This window comes from Polypterus senegalus, chromosome 10 (genome assembly GCF_016835505.1).
Source record: "Polypterus senegalus isolate Bchr_013 chromosome 10, ASM1683550v1, whole genome shotgun sequence".
Lineage (NCBI taxonomy): Eukaryota > Metazoa > Chordata > Cladistia > Polypteriformes > Polypteridae > Polypterus > Polypterus senegalus.
The window spans coordinates 131,122,576-131,132,799 of NC_053163.1; the positions used below are offsets into that span (position 1 = coordinate 131,122,576).

The window sequence follows — 10,224 nt, forward strand, 5'->3', positions numbered from 1 at the left end:
ATCCCAGCCAACACAGGGCGCACGGGAGGAAACAAATCCTGGGCAGGGCACACACATACCCACACACCAAGCACAATTTAGGATTGCCAATCCACCTAACCTGCATGTCTTTGGACTGTGGGAGGAAACCCACACAGACACGAGGAGAACATGCAAACCCAGGTCTCCTAACTGCGAGGCAGCAGCACTACCACTGCACCATCGTGCCGCCCGAAGAAAATTCTGTTGATTTATAATATTCAATGATATAGAATATGATACTCATGTGTAATCTATTAGAAATAGAACTAAAATGCAGTTGTAAAAACCCCAAAGGTTATGTGAAAAGACAGTTTCCCATGGAGAATTAATATACACAAAAAGGCCAAATCTAAAAAAGTGGGTTTTTAAAACATTTTGAGAATATTCTATAGTATTAGTCTGTCATAACTCTGTTGGTAAAGTATCCCAGATTTTTTGTGCATGACAGCAAAAGGCCGCCTCACTACTTGTTTTATGCTTAGCTCTTGGCGTACAAATGAAACCAATATTAGAAGATCTAAGGATTCAAATGGAAATGTAGGGGGACATGCACTGCAAAATATAGGAAGAAACAAGATTATTTACAGCTTTATATACTGTACCATTAATAGTAAGAGTTTTGATGCTGCCTTCTGAACCAACTGCAACCGATTAATGTTAATGTTGTATTCTCACAGAAGTTTCATTTTCTTGCTCCAGTGGGACCAGGATCAAATACTTTTCATAGTACAGGAATACATAATGACAATAAAATAAACTGATCTCATTAAAATGAGGCCACATACATGCATTATATGTCTTAAGAATGGACTCTGTTGTTCTGTATTTCACATACCATGCCAAAAGTCAAAGTCCTACTAGTTTTTATAATCACTTCTGTACACTTTGTAGTTGTTACGAATCCATTTCAACTAAAATGATGAACACACAGGTTAGGAATTGCTAGTGAATTCCATTTACTCTGAATTCTGTCATGAATGTTAAATATAATATAAAATACTAGCTGCGCCACCCATCTAAGACACTTTGAAATCTAAGTAATCAAAGTAGATGTCATTTTTTATTTGATACTAGGGGGCTTCACCCCCTGCTTGCTTTGCTCACCAAACCCCCACCAAGCGCTACGCACCGTTGTGAAGAGAGGGGCTGAACGGACCCCATGGAGACACAGTCAACTCCTCTGAAACCCCTCTTTAACAGTGATACAATGGGAGTCAAATGACAGTTGGTTATTTTTACCTCCTCTTTGCTTGATCAGCTGCTGGTTTGCTGCTCCCGTGCCGCGTGATCTGCATTTCGTGCTCTTCGAACATTTTAAAGTCACTGTCTTGTCTCTGTTTTCTCCCAGACATCCTCAAACACTATGCAATCTCTTGTCACTGTTCCGTTATTTCACCGAGTAATATTATCCGTTCGTTTGTGCTAATGTGATCTTAACTGTCATTTTTTTGAGACTTTCGAATTTTCTACTTCTATTATCTCTAACCTGCTCTGCATATGTATCACGGGACTTGCTTACAAAGGTTGTAAGTATGATGTGACATGTCCGTTTAGCGGGACGTGAAAGTGTCTCTCTTCAAAAGAACACATCTCATCGCAGGAAAAAAGTCATGCCCCAAGTTTTTTTATTATAATATGGATTTTTCATTTGGTCTGGCATAATAATATACATCTGGTTCTTTTACCTCGTGATGGCCTTTTCCTCTTTGGAAAGAGGCTCCCGTTTTTGCTGCATCCTCTTGGCATCAGCCACTTTTACAGTCAAACTGTTTTGCTGAGAAAATGCAATGGTGGTGATTACTATAATGGCCTTATTTAGTGACTCTAGCCTAGCCGTGTTGGGGCTTTGGTTTCTCGACATGCATGTTGATTTATTGTAATTTTCACTCATCCACTGCCCACCACGCTAACTAGCATTACAGCTATAAACCTTGTCCATGCGTCCCAAGCGGGTGTAAGTAAGTTGCTACCATGCTGTTGTTTCTGGCCTAAAACGCTGGACAACAGAATAGGCCAGCAAGACTCATTTTTTTATTTGTATTATATGGTATTTTTTTTATCATTTTTGATTTTGTTGACCCCTCTTCTACATGTTTGCCTATTTTAAAAATTTTCTTCCTAACCCTAACAACTGGACGGAGACACAGATACACAGACACTCACACAGACACTGGTCCTTTTATTAAGGTGGCTAGGCAGGCTATTAATCCCTATAGTTAAACTCTTGAAGTTGTCGCTTGGAAAATCAGATAGATTCCTGTAGCTGTATGTCTGTTTAGGGCACAATTCAACATTTTGTCAGGTGTTATGCGGTATATGGTTGGCACATATCTGATAAGAATTAGTCAACTTTGTCATGAAAACTAAGAATCCATATTTGGCTTACAGAAGGCAGTGCTTCAGTTTTTTTTTAGCATCCATCTTCACCATCTGCTTTAGCTACATGATGTATACTTTTATGAAATGAACACAAAAGCAGTCTTAAAAGAGCTGAACTGTTTACTAAACAAAATGATTAATTTTTTTGTTGGCTATAATCTGAAAATAAAGGAAAAGTAGAGCGGATGAACAGTAGAGCAGTGGGCACACACATACACACACACACACACAAAAGCGCAGTATAAAGAGGTCAGCTGAGGCAAGGCCTCCAAGCCAAGTCGCATATGAAGGTATTAAGAGATTGTTGTCGCTGCTGAGCACTAAGCTGCAGTCCAGGTTTCAGGGAATGAGATGAATTCTGTTCTCGCACAATCGCTTCATTATGTGAACATAAAGAGACTTTTCTCTTTGTATCTCTTGATAAGAGGTATCGAAAGGAGTCCGCTGCCACCCGGATGGAGGGGTGCCAGTCTAGCCATTCTGGTGCAGAGAATGCTGATCGCATTGACCGTTTCATTTTTCTTTCCTTCTTGCAGAATCATGTGACGGTGTTGACTGTGGGTTTGGCAAAGTGTGTCGGATGAAGCAGGGCCGCCCTTACTGTGCCTGCGCACCAGACTGCTCCAACATCACCCGTAGGCAACCAGTGTGTGGTGCAGATGGGAACACTTACAAGGATGAATGTGCCCTTCTTATGGCCAGGTGCAAGGGCCATCCTGACCTGGAGGTCATGTACCAAGGAGAATGTAAAAGTGAGTTTGCATGATGTGATGAGCGCAGTGTGACTGCACCATCCTTCTCCTTTTTTTGTTGTCTCTGTTATAAAGTCAAAATCAAATAATGATGTGCAAGCATAAGTTATCCCAAAGAGCCTAAATCACAAGGAAGAGGACATCTGGTTCCATTCAAGTGTCCGGCTCTCTCAACCTGCCATGCTTCTTATTTTTTTCTCCTGCAGAGTCCTGCACAAATGTCGTTTGCCCAGGGACCCACACCTGTGTGATTGACCAGACTGAGAGTGCCCACTGTGTCATATGTCGTTCTGCTCCATGCCCCACACCTACCTCATCCGAGCAGTCTATTTGTGGCAACAACAACATCACCTATCCCACTGCCTGTCACCTACGGAGAGCGACTTGCTTCCTGGGACGTTCCATTGGTGTCCGTCATTCTGGAAACTGTGCATGTAAGAGGAATTGTGTGTTTAGATGAGTAATTAGGATTTATCAGAGGGATGCTAATTGTGTACCCAGGTACTCTTTACTGGTTAGTAAGTCGTGCAAGTTCTCACGTCCATTTTTGTCTGATAAGCACTAGGAACCAGAGAATGGTAACGTGTTATTAAATCATATGCTTACTAAGTGTTACATGCTTGCAGTATTTCTCTTCTTCCATTTTGGAGGTGGAACTGTATGGTTGTTTCACAGTTTTCTTGATTTGACGGCAGGACAGAGTAATTTTATTGAGGCAGATGTGTAGCATGGCTTATAGAGTAAGGCACTGAAAATGAAACCATAAAGTTGCCAGTTAAGTTGCCATTTTGATTCCTTTTATGACCCTGGCCTGGTCAAATAACCACCCAGCATTCAAATATACATGCAAACAATCATGCTATACCTCTAAGTATCTGGAGATTATGCACATTATCGAAAGTGTTTATAAAGTAAAGTTTGTCCCTTTATAACTAATAATACTTATTACTTATAGTCGGACAGCATGTTATACTGAATAGCTGCAGTTTGCTGGATCTCATTGGCTTAAGGATTTCAAATTACATGACTTCATGATGATTTTTCAGCACAGTTTCAAGTTATCACCACATTTTGATAGCCAATTAACTTAACTGTTCAGATACTTTCCAGATATGACAAGTTCAGCCGCAGTCTTGGCAAATTTGAAACATCAGACAGACAAGTCTGTCTTCTGTTTTTGAGTCCAAAAAACCTGCTTTTCTTTGTTTCTTGTGGCCACGTTGCATTCATTTTTCTTCTGGCTGAATGCTCATTTGTTGTCAGTCCTCCTCCACAGATTAAGCCATGTTAGGGCGAGTCACATAGCAGTAGGACTAAGTCTCTGGTGATGTTCATGGAGTGTGCCATGACTGCCCTCTAAACTTATGAAAATGAAGACTATAACTGAAAATCCGTGCAAAACTCATATAGTATGATGGGAGATTGACAGCTGAGATCAGAAAATAATAAAGAAAAAGTATTTTCAGTCTTTTCAGCACAGGACGCTGGACCACAAGAATCCACATTATCTTGTAGATTCTGTATCTCCTGTGTAAAAAGTTCCAAATTTCAAGATTTCTCCCTTAGGAACATTGCCTTCCATACCAGCTAGTAGAATCCACTGAATTCTATGCCTGCTATGTAGGAGACAGAGAAGAACAAGCCTGTTTAGGAAGTGGCACTTAATTTCATCCTTGACTCATAGGAGACATTGGTATGTTTGGTGTCGAGAGGGTTTTAGATGAACTTCAGTTTTTTCAGAGAATCCTCGGAGTACCTAATATGTGCCTAGAGTTCGATTCTGTAATAGTTAAGATGCACATAAGGAAGCAGAGGAGGACTTATCCTTTTTCCTCATGGTGCCCATAATCTGCCAAATAAAGATTCTTAGAATGCACTCATTCCCTTTGCAAAAGACACCAAATCCTACTTTATATATGTTTAGTAGAAAGGACATAAGTCCATTTTGTAATTTAGGAAACCCTGCAGCTCATCAATGGCATGTAGGATGTAATGAAAGTCATAGCTATCCTGTATATTATTAGGAGGAACTCGCTTCAGTTCCTGTTGTGTTGGTGGCACTGGATCATATACCCACTCTGCATGGGGCACTCTTTTCTATAAATGGTTTGTCTGAAACACTTTTATAGCAGACATCAAATCTCAAATGTGCTTTGGAAGTCATATTTGTATATCAAATTAAAAAAAGCTAAATCTCATGTACATCTAATAACATTGCTAAAGCGTTGTCAAGTCTGTTGAGCTGAATGGCCAAGTGTTCTGCTGTTTTGTATAACGTGCTAGAATCTGCCCTCAGTTTCTTAACCCCTTGATTCTTCTGTCGGTCTGTCTGTTGGGAGGTCATTTGACCCCTTCTACAATTTTGACAAAGCTCTCAAACTTAACTCTATTATGTAGAAGCTCCTGAATTCCATACCTGCTGTTCAGAGGATCTTGATCCCAGGGACATATGGATATTCCAATTTTGAAACTCCATGAAATATAATAATCTTTTTTGGATACTGTGACATTGTTACAAATAAAATCTTCATAGGAGACAGTAGATAGTACACCGATGGGTCCTTGCAGTGTATGGCAGATGCAGGGTACTGTGTGAGGCAGTACTCTTTCTACCATGTAGATTTGAGTCAGTCCACCTCACAAAGAAAAGAGCTTGGTTAGAACTTACTTGACCCTTTTTGTCTTTTCAGATGTTCTCAAGCATGCAGTCGAAAAAGAGGAGAGTGAAGAGAATGCCTTGTAGACCAAAGGGTATTTGTTCTTCTTCTATCACCTCAGCCAAAGGAACCTTAGCTTCAGTCCGAGCAGAAAAACAAGATGACCAACTCAGAAACAAAGCCCCACCGTAGTGTGCGCTGCCAGTTACTTTTACATCTATTTATTTCCTCTTTCTTTAAATATTCTCCTCACCTCCATTCCATATCACTCTCCCTGTTTTCTAAAAACATCTAATCCAAAGGCAAGAAGTCGGTAAGAAGAGGGCAGCAGACCATGAACACAGTCAGACTGCTGTTTGACATTCATTGCCCTGCAGGTGGCAGACTATCACACTTTGGTGAACTACAACTTAGCATCTGTGATAAACGATGGTTGAACTTGTTCGCTGTCACTGTGAGGGTGAGTAACGTAAGTGTCTCAGATAATTCTCACCAAAGGCCATGCATTCATGTTTTAGTATCACTGAATCTGAGGCAATCCATACTCTCTAGCAAGTAGGGGGAAAGGGAGGGCTTGCTATGTGAATATTGTAAATAAAATTAAACAACCCGAATATTTATTGGAACCAAAGCTAATAAGGAAAGGGGAAAATGCTTTGTTTATATATATATATATATATATATTATTTTTTGTTTTTCATTCAAGCAAAAACGACCCACTACCTTCAGAGATGTATTTATTATATAGTGTTTTTTGACAACTTCATTTCTTTTCTGTTGCTGTTTTTCCTTCTGTCATGTATAACATTACTATAGAAATGTTTAGTAGACTGCCAGAAATGTTAAATATATTCTAAATGATGCTGTACACCTGAATAAGGTGCCCACATTCCCCCAGAAGTTATCATCTGAGTGCTCTCAGTTGCTTTTTACCACATTTCAAGACAACACGTCACTAAGAATGCAGCAGGGTTAGCACACGCTGGAACAAAATATTTGCTATGGTTCAGAATCTTCGATTGTTCTGATTTTTATATGTTGGCCCTTATTTTTAGAATATACTTTGACAATGTACAATATTGTTGTACAGGCGAGGGACTCTTCAACACCTTTAAAGTCAAAGTGGGTGTGATGTTCATATGGGTTTGGTTTTATAAAAAGTGCAGTGGGGCTTTTTGAAATTTTACAGAGATTTTGCTAAATCTGTTGTATCCATCATGTCCAACAAAACTACAAAGAAAATCCTCCCCACCTCAATCACACTTTTCACTCAGTTTACCATTTGTTGTGTTGATTTTCACCAAAAATGCAAAGGAATTTTGGCAAAACCTGTCAAGGATTGTAAACCTGCAAATGTTGTGAAAAGGTGAGGCCACATAATAAAATAACCAACACCTAAGATACCCACTTGAGATCTCTGATGTACCACATTGATGGATGGTGATCTGCTTTCAAGGAAAATAGAGAAAGGGAAGTCAGATAACCCTGTCCTTCACCTTTTGTGGCACTGAAATTTCCACCCCAAGAATGGGACCACAGTAATAGTAGATAAAATGACAGAATGTCACACTGGTAAAGTGTTAGCGTTTACAGCATTTTCAAGACTTACTTCACGAGTTTAAAGCCTTTTTCAATTTAATTCAATTCAGTTTATCTTTTCATCACACTCGTCACTAACTTGAGTATGATTTTAAAAATTTGACACATTAGTAAATAAACACATTAAGATTAGATTACTCAGTAAAACAAGTAATTTCAAATTGATTAACATAAAAAGATTCTTATATTAGTCCATTAGTATAATCATTGAGGTATGGCCAGTTGGCAACAGAGAGAGTAAAGCAAAAACTCCAGTCAGCCAAATACCTGGAGAAAACAAACCTCTTGGGGGCATTCATGGTCAGTTAAATCAAAGAAAGTTAAAGACAAAGGCTATGGTCACATTACCAGGCTAAAGTGACTCAAGTCCGATTTGTTTGGCCTTAATGTGACACAAATCTGATGTTCTCAGAAATAGAAATCTGAACTTTTCAAATCAGGTTTGAGTCACTTTCAGATGTGCTCCTACATGGGATACATATGCGATTTGTGGCCATGCGACATGAATGAGAACAGTCACATCAGAATTCATGTGTTTCTTTCCCCATATTTTCATGGGCTGAGTGCTGCAAAACAACAATGGAGGAGAGCTACAATTGTACAACCATTAATGACTCCTTTCTCGTATCCGTACATCTCTTGATGCAATAGCTATGGAGACAGTAAAAGAAGATTACTACAATCGAGATGAGAACAGGCCATTCAGCCCACCAAAACTCGCCAGTCCTATTTAAATCCTCCAAAATAACATCAAGTCTAGTTCTGAAAGTCCCTAAAGTCCTACTGTTTATCATACTACTTAGTAGCTAGTCCATGTGTCTGTGTTTCTCGGTGTGAAGAAACACTTCTTAATGTTTGTGCTTAATTTACCCTTAACGGGTTTCCAACTGTGTTCTTGATGAGCTCATTTTAATGTAACAGTCTAGCCATTTACTGTGTTCAGATCGATGCATACACTGGCTACTAACGTACAATATCATGCATGAGTCGTCTCACATATGACTTTTTTTGTTGTTGGTGACACAAATGACTCACACACAACTGCATTTTGTTTCGGAGGACAAGTGCATTCACATTACAGTTAAATGCGATCTGAGCAAAAAATCACAACTGAACAAGGAGGCTTGTAATGTGAGCATCGACAAAGTCAGGCACAGTCACAGATCTGATGATGTAAGGCAGATGTGTACAAAGTTGGTCTGGGATGGTCCTAGCGGTTTTTGTTCCAATCTGATTGCCTAATCAGAAACCACTCCTTGCCAACAACAGGTCTTATTTAAATTTATGGTTTGTTTGTGTTGTCAGCCTGCCATGACAGGTCATTCTTACAGTGTAGATTTTTTTCCTTTCCAAAAATATCATCCACATGATTTGTAGCCCAAAGCAGATTAGTAATCCTCGGGCCTTTACTTTTTTTGTTGTCAGTTTCCCTCCAAATATTTTTTTAATCAGTTAGTTTATGATGAATACACACAGGAGTAAATGGAAACAATTTAGACTACTGGTCCCTTTGTCATTTGTATTTTACTGCTAATAAGGAGCCATCATAACAGCAAAAGTAGCTGACTAAAATAATCAATTAAGACAGGGAATCTTAATACAGAAGACAACTAAAATGAAGCAAAAAATTCTGTTTAAACAATAAACATAATCGAGTTCTCCTTAAGAAATTGGGTTGGAAAAAAATTACCAACTACTGAGCCATGCCAATTGGCCCCCCATCAACTCCTGAGCATTTTGCAGGATTATACTGTATATAATAATAATTAATGACATTCATGTAGTACCTTTCTAACCTAACCTACTCAAAGCAGTGTGCAATTTATTCAGGACATTGGGAAACACCTTACTCTTTTCAAAAGATGTACAGAGATCTTTTATAACTGCAGAGAGTCAGGACATCCAAAGGACCAAAGCGCCAGTTTTTATAGCACTGTGTGTCTGTCACTGCACTGGGATCCCCCAGGTGGCCTTGCCAACACTTCTCCCAGCAGCCCTGCAAGATTTTATTGGTTGGTCTCCCATCCAAGTACTGACCAGGACCAAACATGCTTAGCTTCAGGTGGATTACCTGTTCTGAAATGCATATAGCATGGCTGCTTGCATTGTATTATATTATATTATATTATATTATATTATATTATATTATATTATATTATATTATATTATATTATATTATATTATATTATATTATATTATATTATATTATATTACATTATATTATATTATATTATATTATATTATAAAATGTGTGCTATGCAGTGCAATTGAAACAAAATCCTTTCATCTTTGGATTCATTCTTGGATTCCAAGGCTCTCAACTATTTCTGGAGTCTTTCCCAATAGAAAATGGGAAATTCTTCAAGATTTTGTCCCTCACTTGATAATTTACAGCAAAGCTCAGACGGTTTAATTCTTCTTTTTATAATAAAAAAATAATTAGGTAGTGGATGAAATGGCTTAGGAGCCAAAGTAGGGCTAAAAGTAAATGAATTGGTCTGCTGAACTATCAATCAAAAAATGGCCCCAAAGATAATGGGGGTAACTGAAGGATGATTAAGAGGATAATAATCATGGACAATTTTATCAGTGAGAGATTTAGTGAAAATTGAATAATTTTTATTGTAGTTGTCCCTGTCAATTTTTACATTATGGAAAGTCCAATTTTAAAGCTGTGTCCACAATCTTGCCTAATAAACCTGCTTATTTGAGGCTGAAAACATTGAAACAGGGTCACAACAAGCCTAAGTAAATCCCTTTGGTAGGATAAATGTCCTGAGGCACACATTCTAACCATTCTAAGTTTAGTTCAGAAA

General features: G+C 38.6%; 1 protein-coding gene across 1 annotated transcript in view; it reads left to right on the forward strand.

The window, feature by feature from the left end:
• Nucleotides 1-9,489, forward strand: part of fstl3 (follistatin-like 3 (secreted glycoprotein)) — a 72,957-nt gene extending 63,468 nt beyond the window's left edge. The window contains exons 3-5 of the mRNA XM_039766656.1: nucleotides 2,937-3,152; nucleotides 3,359-3,586; nucleotides 5,843-9,489. Coding sequence (XP_039622590.1) covers nucleotides 2,937-3,152; nucleotides 3,359-3,586; nucleotides 5,843-5,895 — 497 coding nt within the window. The 3' untranslated portion in view covers nucleotides 5,896-9,489. The remainder of the gene's footprint in view (nucleotides 1-2,936; nucleotides 3,153-3,358; nucleotides 3,587-5,842) is intronic.
• The last annotated feature ends 735 nt before the right edge of the window (nucleotides 9,490-10,224 follow it).